This window comes from Anoplopoma fimbria, chromosome 14 (genome assembly GCF_027596085.1).
Source record: "Anoplopoma fimbria isolate UVic2021 breed Golden Eagle Sablefish chromosome 14, Afim_UVic_2022, whole genome shotgun sequence".
In the NCBI taxonomy this organism is placed as follows: Eukaryota; Metazoa; Chordata; class Actinopteri; order Perciformes; family Anoplopomatidae; genus Anoplopoma; species Anoplopoma fimbria.
In genome coordinates, this window is record NC_072462.1 from 12603020 (window position 1) to 12621123 (window position 18104).

At 38.9% G+C, this 18104-nt stretch overlaps 1 protein-coding gene across 1 annotated transcript; it reads left to right on the top strand.

The window, feature by feature from the left end:
- Nucleotides 1–1772: 1772 nt before the first annotated feature.
- On the top strand, nucleotides 1773–7781 carry oacyl (O-acyltransferase like). The gene is made up of 15 exons (XM_054613170.1): nucleotides 1773–1788; nucleotides 3729–3862; nucleotides 3948–4026; nucleotides 4127–4262; nucleotides 4379–4581; nucleotides 4713–4925; nucleotides 5017–5119; nucleotides 5210–5311; nucleotides 5447–5612; nucleotides 5694–5773; nucleotides 5866–5976; nucleotides 6128–6251; nucleotides 6419–6605; nucleotides 7431–7573; nucleotides 7677–7781. Coding segments are annotated over exons 1-15 (1887 nt in total). The 5' UTR covers nucleotides 1773–1787.
- The last annotated feature ends 10323 nt before the right edge of the window (nucleotides 7782–18104 follow it).

The window sequence follows — 18104 nt, forward strand, 5'->3', positions numbered from 1 at the left end:
TGATGCTTGTGTACAAAGCTGTTCTTTATGTCAATAAATGATGAAACCTGCCTGAAGTCAAATCTTATGGCGACTGCATATGATGCATCAGCTCTTCTCGACAGAAAGATATTAGCAGATATTTTTTCAGTTTTTTTTATGAATAATTGGACTTTCACACAGCTCTCTTTTTTGAGTGGCAGGGGTTGTCTTATTTTGAATGATATCAAACAAACATAAACCCTTTACCTAAATCCTAAATGCCAACCCTGTCATATAAAAAAAGGTGTTACACTACTTATTTGAAACAGAAAATAGGTTTTGAAACAAACATAATGGCTTCCGGATTCAACTTTTTATCAATAAGGAAAGTTGTTAATAGGTACATCTGCAAAGTTGCAAAATGACAATATATTTTATTGCTTTCACTGAAATATCCACTTGTGGAAACTAAAGCATGATTAACCTAGCAGTGGTTTCTGTTAAAAGAGTGGACATTTGGAAAATGTAAACAATGTCTTGATTTTGTCTGGGGGGTTTGGCAGGGGTCTTTGAAAACTCTTTGTGTGAATGAAGACAATTCAACAAACATTCGTTAGGTCACCCAAATCAATATTAATGTTGCATTATGCATACTAGATGTGTCTAAAGACAACTGTCTTGCCATATGAACTTCACTATATCAACAATATAAGGTGACACTATGTCAGTGTTGAGTTTACAGCTTGTTGTATTCACACAAGAGTTCCAAAAATCAATTAATGCCAGTTTAACCCTCAATGTTGAATGGTCTGGTACTTCTGTGTGGTAGAAGAATATAACATTTCCTGGACTGCAAAAAAAAACCGTACATAAACCAAATGTGTCTTTGATGACAAAATGCTTTAGTAAATTAATGTCATTTCTCCAGTTACTAGTTTTTACTTTGATGCTGCGCCGTGAGACACAAAATTGAGTTCCTGCTGTGGAGTTAAATGATTCATGTAGCTCTAATGACTTGTGTTCAGGTCCAAAAGTCCCCAAAGTGATTGCGGACAAGAGGTGCTGCATTACTAAATTATTAATTCTTATTTATTTCTTAATTCGTCATAGTGAATGTGTGTAGAGAGTTTCCCTCACTGTTGTCATGGCATTGGTCTTTAGAACAAGGGAACCCTCTAGTGGCCATTGTTGATTTATTTTAATTACTAGACTGTGTGGTGCTGCTTCTCCAATTTTTTAGCTCAAGACAAATGGTTTCAGTAAAAAACAAACACACACTGGGAAATAACAGGAAGAAAACAATGATAAGAGGAAATAAAATCAGATACTTTGTAAAACATCTGTCATTCCAGAAGTAATGATGGTACCACCCTACTCTGACTTTTATAGACATCATTATTCGACATGAACTCTAATTATGTTGATCCTGTGTGGCGACCATAATCACAGCATGCACTTTTTTTTTTTGTTCGCCTTTCCTCCTCATGTAACCAAATCCTGTTCACACCTAATACAGAAAACCAGGTGATGACGCTCTGCAGTTGCCAAAGCAGTTTTACAATCCTACCCCATGCAAGATGAATTTCACGCTACCTTCTTCGTGATGATGTGTCCCCTCCTATGTTATTTAAACACATTCTCCACTAAAAAGGTGCACTCATTTCTCAAAAATGGCCCTGGGTTGGCTGGCGTTCCTTCTGTTTGCAGGTAGTAGTGTAGCGCTGGAAAATAAGAAGGCTTTAACTGTGTCTCAAAAATGTACAGAGGACACCAAGACTTTCCTCTGGGAAATTAACCAGGACAGGCCGAAGGAATATGCTGTTCTCAGTAAGTGTTGCTTACTTTTGAATTTTTTTTTCTTTCTGTATATTAAGTTGAAAAGTCACTTGTGCATTTGCAATGTGTCTGGGGCTGTGGAGGTTCAGGTTGCATTTAAAGGGACCAGTTGATGAAATTTAAGTGTTCATTTTAAGCCATGGATTGTACCAGAAATCAAGTTAGAAAGGCCAGCTAAGAAATGTTTCAAAACAGGACAATACATGTTTTTTTGTACTGTATCACTACAGTGCAATGCAACAAAACCCATAAACGTTAAGACGACAGACTTTGTTCACAACGAAAAAAGAGAGAATGCACGTGAACCAGAAATATATACTGTTCTACAAATATTAAATCAAGATATAAGAGTTATTGTTCACATCAAAAAGCATCAATGCATGTATCCAATACATGACTTACACAGTCTTATACATATCTGTCTTATCTAGGTGTAGCCTACAAAAAGCCCCCCTCATTGTATTATTAATGCTAAAGGATATGCAAAAAAACTACAATTATTATTATTAAGGTGAACTTGCTTATGGTTACGATCATTTCATTGTTTTGATTGTTTATTTTACATTCTTCCTCCTTTTTAAAACATGTAATTCTTCTTAAATCGTCTGCTATTTTATTTTTTTAATATTTGCAAAGCACTTTGAGCTGCATTTTGTCTATGAAAGGTGCTTTACAGATAAAGTGTATAAGAAGAGTTTATAACCCAAACAGGAATGAATGAATTCTCACAAAGAGATAGCATACCTTCTGCTCAGGCTTATTCAAAAATTACAAACAACTAACAGGTGAATGAACAACCTGCAGATGTAAAGAAATTGAGAAATTACAAATGATTTAAAGCCCATGAAAGCTATACCCCTGCACACTATAATAAAACAATATATTAGGGTATAGCCTACATATTATGATCTCCATAATAACTAAGTTACACAGCAGCCAGGTAATGGTAGTTGATTACACACAGACAACAGACAGAGAAAAACAGACAGACAGATTTGACTCACCTTTGAGGTCAGTCCTTCTTTCATTCATGGGGATGAAGTTACATAATGTCCTTACACTGGTTGCTCAGATGTCCATTTAGTTAGATAGTTTTGTTTTTTTCTTACAAAACTAGCTGCTATCCTCACAACAACACTTCTAGGTAAGCTTTCAACACAGAAAAACGTTAATTAATTAATTAACGTTTGATTTTCTTTTCCAGACACTTGTCCATTCACAGTTTTACAGTGGCAACATGATTGTTTGATACTTTAAGTTACAACTTCACGCGTCTTGTCTTCACCACATGTGTGGGTGCAACGCCATTGTTGACCGGTAACACATGGGGGCGCTGTTTCACTCGATTAAATCAACTAGATGAAAAAAAATGGGGAAGACAACGAAATAACGTTTCTGTCCTCATATCTTTGAATTAAAAAATGATTGGGAAAATAGTATTTATTTAGTAAATTTCTGAGTTCCAATTATTTGTGTTATTTAAATTTGTACTCAAAACAGGCCAAACTTATTTCCCTTTTTGAGATTTATTTGTATTTACATTTTTATCTTTTACATTGTATATATTAAAACTTAATTTGTGTTGAATCATAAGACATATTCCTCTTGCGCTTCATTATGTTGGTTATAGTCACACAATTAAATAGTCAATTATCTATTCTGTTAAAATCTGTCAAATCTGTTAAAATCTAGTCTGTTAAAAGCTTTGAATTACGCTTTTTGGAGAGGCGCCAGGATTGTTATTCTTTAATCAAGGAAGCAGATCATTTGTGCAATCATAAACAATTATCAATATCAAATTTGACATGTTTTTTGTTATGAATTCAGTCTCTCTTTTTACCCAAAAGGACTGTTGAGGATCACTGTTTTGTTCTTTGCATTTGTTGGTTTTTTGTGTTTTCTTCTGGTGGTGCTTGTTTGTGCATTGTCAGTGTATGATGCATTTGGAAAGATGGGTAGCAACGTCAAAGGAGGCAATGCCAACCAGCCTGGCCTGCTGCAACAGTGTCGCTCTGCACACGGTCCTGCCTTCTCTGGACAGTACTGCCAGGTGTTCCTCAGGCAGGTAAAACATCAATATAATCATGCAAGATAAAATGTCATCCTGACAGTCGGCTTAGATTTTGAACAAAGTGTTTTTACCATCGTAGGAAACAGTCCAGTACTTTGTGGGTATTTGCGTTCCTGACTCCTGTGGAGAAGACGATGTGCATCTGCTGGTGCTGTGTGGTCAGTCATTTTAAAATCTGTTTTCTCTGGACACATCATTTGGTAAATCCAATACTTGTTTTGTGTTACTTGTGACTTCTTTCACCTTTTTTTTTAACAGGGAGACTTCAGTTTGGCCAGAATTCCCTCATTCCTCCTTTACCTCCCATCCTGGTCAATCATTCCACTCAGGAGATGATCATGACCCACTGTTTGTCCAACACCATTGCCCCTGATGCGTCAGACGTCACCTGTCTGTCAGTATATGATTGGATGGGCCTTTTTTCTTTACTGTTTTATATGCAAGAGTACTTTTAAACTGCACAGGAGAAGTGTCTTTTTACGTTTCAAGCAGAAACCTTTTCTCCTGCAGGTTTGTGTGTTGTGTAATGGTAGCAGTACCTCTTGCGGCTACGCTGTTTACAGCTATAATAACATGGCAACGCAACAGGGAGGTCAATCCAACAGCGGAGTCTGCCTGTCTGAACACCGGCCTCAACCTTTATGGGACCCTGAAGACAAATGGCACCTCCAGTGGCGATATCAATAGTGCCACCTCAGAGGACAATAGCAATAGTAAGTATTATGTGTATTCCCTAAAAAATGTGTCCCAGATGATGCATTACAAGCATAATGCTGGTCTGTATGTGAACTACGAGTCAACATTGAACACCGGAAAAAGTTGATTTGAATATCATCTTTCTTAGACAGCAGCAGGCCCAATCCCATGTGTTTTCCTCGAAGCTGTGTGCACCGGTGCCTTCAGGCGTTCTCTATTCAGACCACCAGCCAGGGCGTCCTTAGCACCTCCTCATCCATCGCAGGAGGAGGCTACTCCTCCCTCAATGGCATCCGTGTCCTCAGCCTGCTGTGGATCATATGTGGACACTCGGCACAGTTCCCTGTAATAAACAACATCGGTAAGACCGCACTCCCTGCCACTTGATAATTTAGTCTGCATGAGATTAACGTACTTATATATTCTTTCATATGTGTTTTTCTCTTTTGCAGATAATTACAAAGACTGGAAGAAAACAATTGAAAGAAACCCTCTGCATGTGCTAACCATCAGCGGACCTGTTTTTCTGGCTGTGGACACATTTTTACTGCTAGGGTGAGACTGAAATAACACAAAGTTTAAAGGCATAAAGTGTCTGTAAAAGGAAAGAAAAAGTGAATATTAATTTCTTTCTTTGTGTTGTAGGGGTCTGCTTAGTGCAAGGTCTCTGCTGGGCTCCATCGACAGAGCTGAAGACAAACTGAGCCCCAGTTTGGTGGCCAGATACCTCTTCAGGAGGATTAAAAGGTTCTGTTTTATAATCTATCTGTGTCATTCTTAATTATTTTTTCTCTTTGTTATAAAAACAAAGCTCTTGATTGTATGTGTGATCTAAAAACAGCAACATAAATGTGAATTTTCTTTGTCTTCCCATTGTTACAGGATTCAACCACTGCATCTATTCATTATGTGTCTAACCATTGGGCTCATTTCGGTGGTCCAGTGGGGACCCTACTGGTTCCCATTTATAGATACGATGATGGATTGTAAGACGTACTGGTGGGCTAATTTACTGTTGATAAGCAATCTCCTCCCGGTCCATGAGATAGTAAGTTTGAAGAATAATTCAGTAGCTCCAATTCTAATATTTACTTATTTCTTAACACTTTATTTCATTATCTCTCCTCAGTGTATTCCTTGGACATGGTACCTGTCTCTGGACTTCCAGTGTTACGCTACCACTCCTCTGTTGGTCTATTTTTACAGACTGTATGTTATTAATTTCTACCTTGGACAAATTTCAAATAATTAATATTGGCCACAGCTCACTATAACAACTTTATTTCTCTTCATCCTGTCAGAAACAAAGGTGTGTTTGTGGTTGTTGCTGGAGGCCTTCTGCTGATGACCACTGTGGCCAGTGCTGTCATAACTGCACTCCTGCAGCTGCCAGTCTTTCAGCCATCTACACTGTAAGATTCAGTGAATGTGATCAAATATTAATGCAAACATCTTAGGAACCTAATGCATGAAATGTTAAGTGACTGGGATGTCAATGTTTTACTTTAATACAGTGAAAGTCATTTTAAAAGAGAGTAATGGCTGATGTTCTTTATTTTGCAGAACATCTGAGAATTATGTTTTGTATTATTATGTGAGACCGCACACAAGATATGGGCCATTTTTAATAGGAATCTTGACTGGAATTTATTTAACAACAAAGAAAGATCAGCTGCTAAAGCAAAAGGTGAGGAAATCACTGCCAGAATAGCTTCACACATCTTATTCTTTTTTGTAGAAATGTAAACATAAGCTCTTTTACTGATATTGTCAAGTCAAACAGATTCAGCACATATACAAGCGGCTAAGATGCCATCACACTCATTCGCTTATCCTGTCTTGCTGTTAATCCAGTGGCAGGCAGCACTTGGTTGGTTCTGCTGTCTGTCAGTCATGGCTTCGTTGGTGGGATTGGCCTACGTCCTCAGGGACACCCCGGCACATCCATCTGTGCCACATGCCCTCTACCAGGGACTGCACCGGCCACTCTGGGCTCTGGCTGTGACCTGGATCATCCTGGCCTGTGAGGAGGGTTACGGAGGTGAAACCAAGAACAGAGTCCATATTCCATGAAATAGAATATTAATATGCATCTTAACAAATATTCAAGTGTTTGTTTATTCTGCATTCTGTAACTATTGATCATGTTGATTAATCATTGATTACACTTATAGAGTAACTTGCTGTTTAGTGATTTCTAACTTCATGGCGTTTATTCTTATGTAGAAAAATGGGACTACAAACCTAATTTCATTGCATAGCCCTGCTGTACAAGTACAATAAATAACCTTGTAACCTCCTAATATGAGAAAAATATACTGTACAATTGGGCGATTTTTACCTTTTCAGCCATAAGCAATACTTATATATATATTTTTAAACCCTCACCTACCAATCTACATTATTTGAGACCAAAATTATTTCCTTTTGATTATTGTTTTTATTATTTTTATTATTATTAATATATTTGTATTATTATTATTATTATTATTAACAACACTAACAAAATATTAATAAGAACACATATTATAATAATAGTCATGATTAAAAACCTAATAATCATAATAATATTTTATGGTTTAGAGCTTTAAAATGTTTACATGGTAAAAACCGCAACAGAAACAATTAAAGCAATAACAATAAGTTAAAAAAAACATTTTAACACATAAAAGCAACAACATTACATAGATGATTTAAACAATGTATCGTAGATTAAAGCAGATTATAATAAATGGGCTATGAGTGCAATGATTTGATTAAAAAAATATGGATAGAAATACAGTATTAGCATATCTGTAAACTTCTTGCAGAAATATATATTTAAAAATCTATGCTACATTTTTTTTCTGTGTTTCATACTCTCCAGGTTGTATCAAGAGCCTCTTGTCATTGAGTTTCTGGGTCCCTCTCTCTAACATTAGCTTTGCCTGCTATTTAACACATCCCGTCTTCATCATCCTCTACATCGGCTTGCAAGAGACCCCGATTCACTACACAGACATCAACTTCGTAAATCAGCACATTGCATTCAGTGGTTTCAGTGAAGATGTTTCAGTTTTTACCATTATTTGCTTGTGTTTCTTATGTATTGTTTGTCTCCTGTCTTCTTTAGATGTACCTGTTCTTTGGCCACCTGCTGCTCACACTGGTGGTCAGCTATGTGTTCACCCTGCTGGTTGAGAAGCCATACCTCCTCCTAAAATGGAGCAGTACATAACAAGAAGAGTCTTTATCTAGCTATCACCATTATAAATATATATATATATATATATTATGTTTGCTTGTGCCTTGTAAGTTATGCCAGTGCTCAATTCTGCTTTTGTCGATAATAAACCTGTTTGTTTCTAAAAAAGAAAATCCAAGAAAAATAAATGTCAGAAGGTTTTTATAGTGATTGAGTTATGAGTGTTAATATTTTGACAGTGTAAGCAGTATTGTTCAACAGTTTATATAGCCTTAAATAGTTTAACATCCTGCAAATGTCATAAAAATCAAGGTCAAGATCAACACATTCATGAACCTCTACATGGTAATGGTGAAATTATATTTAAAATTTATTTGAGTTTTCATCTCCATAACCCAAAAAATCTACAAATCAGAAAAAAAAAAAAAAAAAAAAAAAAAAAAAAAAAAAAAAAGCATGACATGTTTTTCTGTCTCCCCTCATTGCAATTTTTGAAGTTATAAAAAGATGAGGGGTCTAAGATTACAGAAAATGACTTGAAGTACTTCCCTCTTGCCAGGACAAGACCGGTATGGCTGACTTCCTTGTGACCCAAAGCACATCGTATCCCCCTGCCATCCTTCCCCTCTATCTGTTGGAAGACATCACAATAACACGGGACATATTTCAGTGCACTTTCCATGGTAGTGAGTCAGAATTTATGAGTGACACTGACTCAGCTGATGAGCTCATAACAAAGATTTTCAGTTTCTTATGACGCATTAGTGCGCAGCCAACGTTTCCATCGTAGCACTTTAGTTATGCCGGGCATGTACTCTGATGTACATTGCATTAAGTTGAGTAATGCGTCGAGAACAACCTCAAATAAATACCTTGATCCTTCTGCCACTTTTTGTCTTTTCCACTCACACAGAAACTAACATATTATGCGTAATCTTCACTGGGGTGATTTTTTTTTTACAGTTTTAGCATCCAATGTGCTTATTTAAATCCTGTTTTATTTACTAGTTAAGTCAAGACCACTTTGCTCAGTGGTGTAAGATAAAAGCCAAATATGGTTTGCTATTTCTCTCATAACGCTTTGGCTCTAAAGATGTGTGTCATATCTATCATTTGCCTGCTGTGGTAATTCCTGCCCTAATTGGTTCTGGAAAAGCGTGCAAGCAAAGTGTGGTTGTGATGCACATCATTCTCCACCCGGTCCCGGCAGGGAGCTCAGGGAAGGAGAGTAGACGCCAGAGCTGAGGCAGACTGAGCAACAACATGGTGTAAAAATATACCTTGCTTTGGTAAGATGACACTTCTCTTACCATGACTACAAGAGTCCATGGGGCCACGTCCAATCCAAAACCCCACCACAACATGCTCAAGAGGGTGTAACATGTCTGAGACTGTTTCAAATGTTTAACAACACTGTTTTGGAAAAGGAAAAAAATGAGTATGCTAATAGTTCAAGAAATACTGAGCATGGTGGAGATACAACTATTCATGCTGTGGCCAGATACGTTTTATTATTGTGTTATTTCAAATTTGCCTGTTTTTAGATGATAACATACGCTTGTACTCGGCATCAGAATACAGAAGGTGGTTCATTTTTTGGTTTTGTTTAATCAGCCTCTAACTGATTTGTTGCCCAAAAGTCCACTCGCCATCTCAACCCATCAGCTGTTCCTTGCAGAGACCATAAATGTGTTTATTCCGAGAAGCAAATCTCATGCACTTATCTTTAAAAAGTAACATGATATAAAGTATGTACCTTATTAAAGTCCTGTTTAAGTGCTGCTTGGGGACTCAATTAATCTAACAGTCTGTCAGGTGATGTGACACATTATGAGCAAAGCTTAATTTTAACGGTTAAATCACATTGCTCTCATTTATTTCTTTATTTTTTATTTCTTTATGCTTTACTTAATTAAAGTAATAAAGCTGCCATGAAATATTTTTCACAACAACTCCCACACACATAGTCCAATAATATTCCCTCTGTTGCTTAGTAGATTTACAAGTCACGGTAAGAACAGGTGCACAAACACAAGTGTTACATAATGACACGAAAAGAGCAAAAGGTTACGACATCATTTTAATGGTTTGTGTCCTCATCCTCTTCTGTTTATTGCGCTCGTAATAAAAACCCTTTGTAGTGTGTGTGCGTGTGTGTGTCACTAACAAAAGTGACTTCATACATTGCTTTGCCAAATGAGTTGTAGGGAAGCAGTAGTAGTAGCTAATAAGATAAAAAAGTATATTTTCTTGCTTCATTTTTTAAAAAGGGATTCAAGACATTTCTTTTTTTATTGAGGGGGTCTCTGTTGTTAAACCACTATTTACAACATGGGTGATTTTAAAGCTGTAAGGTATCTGTCCCCCCCAACTGTCACAAGAACAATGATGTAAGACCCATACATTACTCTTGGTTATAAATCTATCATTTACTGTCATACAACCCAAACAGACCACTATCCAGGGTTGTTTCAAGTGTAAACAAGTCAAAGACAGTAATCTTTAGGAGCCTGAGAAATTCCCAAAATAATTAAACAGACTCACCAAGATGTAAAGATTTAAAGTTATATAAAGTGAAATTATATACCCAAGATAATGAGTGTTTTTTAAAAAAAAGAAGTGTAACAAGTGGCCCCTTTAGATCGTAAAAAGTTGCTGTATGAAAATTAATTTTAGTTTATGCTCAACACCTGAACAGCCTGCTACCTTTTTCAAGGTTTTGAGTCAAGTTGGTGCTACGGCACTTAAACAAATAATGCGACATTTTGTGAAATACACTAATTTGCTGCCTTATTAAATGTTAGATAAGTAGATTATCTGTTTGTTCAATATAGGGCTGTAGATAGCAGTTGGTTAGTTTAGTTTAGCATAAAGACTGTAAACTGGGGAAGAAGCTAGCCTGGTTCTGTACAAAGGTTAAAACAAATAAGCCTCATACTTGCACCAAAGCTGACTAAATAACCAAATGTATCAGACCATTGGAGTATTGTAGTCAAAAATGTCACCTTTGGACAGAGGCAGGCTAGTTTTTTTCTCCCAGTTTCCAGTCTTTATGCTAAACTAAGATAAGCTAAGCTAACAGTCCTTTGGCTGTAGCTTCAAAATTAGCATAACATAAAGACATGGCAGTGGTGTCAATTATTTCATCTTACTTTCGAAAGCAAAAATGTCTAACTATTCCTTTAAATCCCCGTCAGAATCATAGCATCATCACTCCACTGAAATATATATTTTTTCTTCTACCAAAGCATTCTATGAACTCTGGGAACTTGGAAACCCGCATAATTGTTTTCATGCCTTTAAGTACAAACAACAAATTATAATTTTCCAATAAATTAGAATCATTGGACCATTCAAATGATTAAAAACTGACCTGGCATCTACGTCATTAGGGTTAGATTAGTTTGTGTCCACTATCAGATGAGTGATTTGGCTAAATGAAAGGCAAAGTCACATTTAATCAGCGTCACACCACTGTGAGATAATTGGCGACTAATACTTTTATTTAAAAGCCAACAAAAGTATGTCCTCATTAGGTTGTTTTGGCCACTGACAACAGCACATTGTTGCCTTGCCAAAGCAGTTAGACGGGCATTGATGTTGCCAGAAATGTGACCCTCGATGTCACGGCTGCACTGAGAACAGACATTGATATCATAACTTACATTCTTATATAATTTAAGTGGAAAATGGCTAACATATATTTTGTTATAGGTTTTTCCCATGCAGGCTAAACATCAAGCTGTAACCTTTTTTTCCGTTTATTTGCTTCTTTGCACCTTTTGAATCTAAGTGGATAAGAGCTCAATGTGCTAAAGGTTTCTCACACAAAATATAATATACAATCTTTTTTACAAGGTGAAAATTAGAAATTAGAAAACACTTAGTAGTGTGAGTGTTTTCTTATATACTTCATTGGAAAAATAAACCTTTTAGAAAAAAACAAACCACCTTATGTTTAATATTGTATTAGCTGTTTGTCTCTATTTTATTTCTTATATTCTTAATACAGTTTTGAGTTGGACAGACATATTGGATGTCTAATTGTGGCAACATTACCATTATTACTCAAGTATGCGATTCCTCAAAGTTTTCTATTATTTATCTCACTTTCCAGAGGCAAAACTTCCTGTAATTAAATCTCAATAACACACACAAGTTTTAGTGTATAAACAAAAGTTAACCAGCACTGAAACAGCCTGTAAATATAGATATTGAAGTTAAATGTTTAAGATCGGCACATGTCGTCAATATCAGGTAACTGACTTTGTACTTGAGGGGGGCAAAAGTTTAAAATAGACTCATACCCCGAGACCTCCGGCTCTAGCCGGAGCTCATGCTCAAGTCCTACAACACAGGTCTATATCCTCAACCACAAGGCTATGACTCGGGTATGTACCGCATGCACGGCTGAAAATCCCCCTCATGGGCTGAGACAACTGTTTTAATGCCTCAAGGAGTGATCTTATTTTATCTTGTGTGATTCAGCTGCGAGTTAACAACATGTTAGACATTAGTTTGTGGTTTCCTTTGGCAAAAGTACACTGCTTCGTCTCACACTGCTGACAGGTTGACACACTCGGCTGTGCTGCATGATACACAGGGTACACTTTGTCAAGCATCAGAATAGATTCCATGAAGTGTGTTGTATATTTGTCCAGTTCTCTACTCGGTGTGATGTTTTGAGGCAGCAAGTGTTAATATTATATTAAAAACTGGGCTCATATTCACTCAAGCTCACTTCTTATGAGCAAGATCGCTCACATACAGACGCTTTAAAGATGCAGCAGGCTCTTGGGGGTGTTGTGTGACCGGGGATGGGTCTATTTTGGCAGCAGTCAAGATGAAATCGAATTACACTTTCCTGCTCTCAGTCACGCAGGTGCTGACAGCTTTATTGTTTTTTAATGTCGGTACAGATCAAGTCCTATCTAATCCACTAATCAGCCACACTGATTTCTGAATTCAACTTAGCCTTCCATGTGCTTCTAAAAGTGGGTTACAACTCAGATATATGGGATTATTAATAAGCATGCCATAATTAAATATGGAGTCAGTGTAGTAAATGTGATTGTGGCTATCAAACAGATTGCAATAAGTTAACCCCTTACAACTCCGATTTCCTCCGGAATTCGGAGTGGTAAGGGGTTAACTTATTGCAATCTGATTTTTGTTTTATTGTGCTTTTCCTGAAATTTGTGAATTCAAGGTTGTTTGTCAATAGCCTAACTAGAGTTAGTGCTGTACAACATAGTCAACATCTCAGGCTTGCGTCCTTCACTGCAGCAGGAATGTGACAAATGCAGGTCATGGGTGAAGATGTGCTGGTATTTTTCCAGTGTCTGTGCCACTAGTTCTCCTCCTGCAATCTTGTATATCAGGGTGCATGTTTTGAAGATTCCCCCTTCAACACTTCATAGCAGGCCTCTATTTCAGATTGCAACACGGGCAATGTGATTTTGAGATTTTAAAGACACAGCTATGCTTTTAAAGTCACTTTAAGTCTCTAAATCAATGTAACTTTAATCTAAAAAATAACAAATGAAAAATCCATGGTGTTATTAATCAAGTGTATCAACATTTTAAGATGGAAATTCCTCCAATTTGATTATGTCTCTTACCAAATTATGAAGTTTGGAGTATCATGAATGTTGAGGGCATTAGCAAAAGTGATTCCACAGAAACATCCGTGGACTCTAGCTTACATACATATCTGGCATGAAAGCAGCCGGTTCTCTGAATGTGTGCATCAACTTTCTTAAATCAGAAAGACCTGAAATGCAAAATAAAATGTTGTTTGTTACATTTGCATTACAGATTTCTTTACATAACCTTTATATCTGGATTCTTTGCAGTATTTTCAACTTAGTTATACAATACAAGAGAAGTGGAATCATTCCTAATTTGGAGATCGTACCTTCCTGACAATATTTCTTACTGCATTGTCCTACCTTTGATACCAGTGATTCTTAACAATTCTCTCTGTATGTAACTACTTGCAGCTCTAAGTCTTGTGACCCAATATTCCTGTTTTTTATCTTGTAAATAGCTTAATAGTGAGTGAACAGGATTTTGTACAAGATCAATATCACTTTTTGCTGAATCCCTCACTCTCTATTGCACAACCAACATATTAGTGTATATCAATATATATTGATAGCAAAGACAGCGCATGTTTTACTTGTGCAAGACAATAGAAACTAGAGAGTGTAGTGTGCTGATGGTAACAACACAGCCACCCACACACCAGACTTTTTATAAGCTATAAAGTAACAACAACAGGAAGGTTTCCTGGTGATAAGGCATGTCAAGTGTCCTTTAAAAGCTTCCAAAATAGACGCAACACGTCATTTAAAGTGACACTTTAAATGACGTGTTGCATCTATTTTCAACTAAGATAAACAGCTTGAGGGAGATAGTGGGCCTTACCTTGCATACTTCAGATCAGGGAGGTTTAAATACACAAGAGCCTTAATTCAAAGATTATTTAACTCTCTGACTTCACTTTGCAGGAACTGAATCTGAGGATCTAAGGATATAGTTGGACCGAGAGGAGGATATGACACCAGAAAAGCTTAATGCAATTTATCCCAAAACTTGGCCCGAGTCTTTTCTGCTGACAACCTCCTCCAGCAACGCAACTAGAAGTCCCGAAGAATCTGTCACTCCTTTGCACGGATGGCAAAACGGGCTCCCCAGAATCTTACAGACAAACTGAGGATTTAGACTTTCTCTCTTTTGAAAAGTCCCACAGAAAACATGCTGTCTGCAAAAGAGACAGGAGCAGAGTCACATCTCTCAGACCCTAAAGACAAATCCACTGAGCCTTTATCAAACGCTTCAAAATGCCTCGCTCAGGAGAGAAGCACCGACTCAGACCGTCTGAAGCCTTCGTCGTCATCATCATCATCATCATCCAGCTTTAATATGTCAGAGTGTTTGTCACTTTGCACCCAGCCTGCACCAAAGAATGATGATTTCAGGGTTTGTAGCTATTTTGGCTCATCAGAACCTGTATTACCTCGTTTACCTCAATTCTCTCATGACCTTGTTTCCACTCTATCTGAATCTTTTTCAGAGTTTCACGTTAAACAAGAACCAGCACTCTCCTTTTCTATAATACCAGATGATAGTACACCTCAACCTGTTGGGGCCATGTCATCTACTTCAGAGGGTTCGATGGAGCCATTTATCACTGAGCCTCTCTCCAGCTCTGAACACAGACAAGACACTTATCTATTAAGATCGTTTTCACATCGGTCAGATAGTTGTGAGAGTGATTCAACTATAGCACCTGTGTCAGACCTTTACATCTTTGAAAGTGAGACGCAGGACTTCATCCTGAGCCCCCACGTAGATCCCCAGGACTTTCGATGTCCTGAATACCAGCCTGGGGAAGGGGGGAACCCTGACTGCGATGCACAGGTTCTGATGTGTGATTCAGACAACGTGGTGACACAATGTCATCACGGCTCCAGTGAGGAACGAGCTCTGGTGGACTATGAGTCAGATGTGAGCAAACATGCGAAACCACCTGCTGCGGATGCCGGCGAGGCATGCATGATGTCGGTAAACGATGGGAGGCGAGGGAATGCAGAGATTATCGATTTAACCCCCCAGCCACAGCAAAGCAGCAGCCCTATCGAGCTGTGGCTGGATGCATGCCAGTATCTGGCAGGTGAGGATACAGAAGACTGGAACGTTTTGGACAAGACAAGGTGTTATGTGGTGCCAGGAGGGCTCACCAGTGACTTGTCTTTCCCCCAGGAGAGACACAAGTGTCAGGTTACAGCCTTGATGGTGGGGAAGGGATTGGCTGGTCCAGCGATGACACCAGAGGTTGGGGGCCACCGGTTGAGAGGTGGTCATCCGTGGACAGCTGGGCCAGTGCACTCTCTGACTGGACTGGGATTATCGCGGCTCCACCAGAGGACTTCACGGCTGCCTTCACAGAGATAGGGGCAGAGATAGATGCTCTGACACAGGCACTAGCAGAGGTAAACACTCATTTAGAAACAGAGACGCCCAAAGAGGGAAAGGGTCAAGAGCCGGCAGTGCGGGCACATTCGCAGCCACCCATGGGTGTCCAGGATCAGCCTTCAGAGGTGCGAAACCTCTCAGAAAACTCCGTCCTCTCTGGGCAGGGCTGTCTCTTTATGTGTTTTGAAGCTGCAGGACCTGAGCTCAAAGACAGAGAGGGATCCCAGAGCGTTGAATCGTTGTGTGATTCAACAGCTACCGCACAAGAAGAAAGGGAGTCGGAAGAAATCCAGAGCAGCCAGGCTGAGAGCTCCACACACCAGCACTCAACCATGGGATCATCCGGTGATATGGTGGCCTCTCCTGGAAGACACAGTGTAGATGTGATCCCTGGATCTACTTCTTACCCTAACCCTAACCCTTATACCTTCGAGAGGTTTGTCGAGTCAGACATTTTCATCAGCAATGAAGAAGATCAAATCCTGCTGAATATAACAGAGGATACAGATTTGGACGGACAAAATACACCTGGAGAACTGATGATTGAGAAGGTAAGATGACTTACAAAATATATCATTATAATGTCATTATAATCCCGTACAATTAAATAAGTGACAGGTGGAAAACTTGTTCTCTGCTGTATTTATATGAAAAGCATGAAATATGAGTGTTTGTGGAAGGTATGTTTGTTTTTCCTGTATGTCGGGTCAGACACACACCAGCCTCTCCACACACCAGCCTCTCCACACACTCTCGAACACACACCACGTTCACTGAAGTATGTGGCAGATTGACAGATCTAGCAGCGGAAAGATTCACCCTTTATGCTAGAGCAAAGAACAAGCAATCACCTTCACATCAGTTGAGCTGGCCAACAGATAAATCAAGTCATGCGCTTTGGAAACATGGCCAGAACGTTAAGAGACATTCCCGCTCCTGCCCTTGTCGGTGTTGTCATACCTACTGCATTGATGGACAGTCAGCCGGTACTTAGAGAGAATTCTGAGAGAGAGAAATCCACGTATGAGACTCACGAGTATTGTCGCCTTACTTTGGACTGGTGCCACTCATTTTGCACCCATGAAGGACTCTCACCCAGTCATGATTCTGTATTAGTGGATAAGTCCTTTTGGCTCCCATCTCAAAGACTGACAGCTGTGTGTGCTGAAGGAAGCGGGAGTGCATGAGAGGAAAACTTCAGATGGCTAGAAATGGCATCTAATAATAGCGGGCAGGTCAGTGATAATAGCATGCATCCATGGCGTGTCAGGGGGGAGAGAGGTGAGAGGAGAGCACAGCTGAGGAATGAAACATGACCCTCCCTCGCTTTCTCTCTCTCTCTCTCTCTCTCCCTTTACGTATACACCCTTTATACACACCCATCTCCCCACCACATCTCCTTTAAAAACCCAGAATCAGGACGCCAACAGGTTCGTTGGTCTAGGAGACTTGCTTTTGATTGGCTAAGGTACGCAGGGCATAGCTGGAGCTCCTGTCTATAACAGCGACTGTGTGGGTTTCAGTTGCATGCAGGACATATGGACTGTGGGATTGGATATAGGAGCATGGTGTTTCATAACCGTCTGCTTTGTGTCTCTAGAGAAAGGTATGTGTCCAATCTGAATGTTGTGTTTTTGTAACCTGCCTTTAAAATAATTATATTAGAGTTTAATGCTATTGACACCAGCACTTTAAAAGTATAACTACATGCTGTCATATTACTTGTTATTTAACTATCTGGCAGTCTTCTACTTAAGAGTATTTGGTTTGAATGAATATCACGGTCTCAGCGTTATAAAACTGCCTCACATCTTTATTATTATTTGTCTATTTTCATTTTCAGCCCTTTGGAGATAAAGTTTGTGAAGTGACAGATGAACACAGTGTCTCCCAGTGGCACTCGGTGACTGAGCAGGAAGTGAAAAGGAGCCGTGGGCCAGCTGAGGTCAATCGTGAAGGAACTGAACCTCAAACGGATCTTTATTATCCCACCCAACATGCTCTGACCAGCTCACACGTGCCCACAAAACCTGGTTTAGATATTAATGTTCACACACACGTGTCGTCTGACATTTTACCAGACCTTGACGGAGCAAGTCAGGTGGAGCCACAGTGTGGAAATCCTGAGTTTATTATGCCCTTAGCCCCTCTCGGTATCTTCGCACTGAGCTCCCTCGTCTGTCGGACAAGCAGAAGTTTGGAAGGACATCAAACTTGTGTTAAAAGGTCTCTCAATGACAACAGAGACCCCTGTTGTGATCACATACAAACCGGCGCCCTCTTGCCAACCTCGGAGGGGATTACTGACCAAAAATCTTTGGAAGGTGATGAGCTGATTCATAAAAAGGGAAACACAAGAAAGTCTGCCGAGAAGTC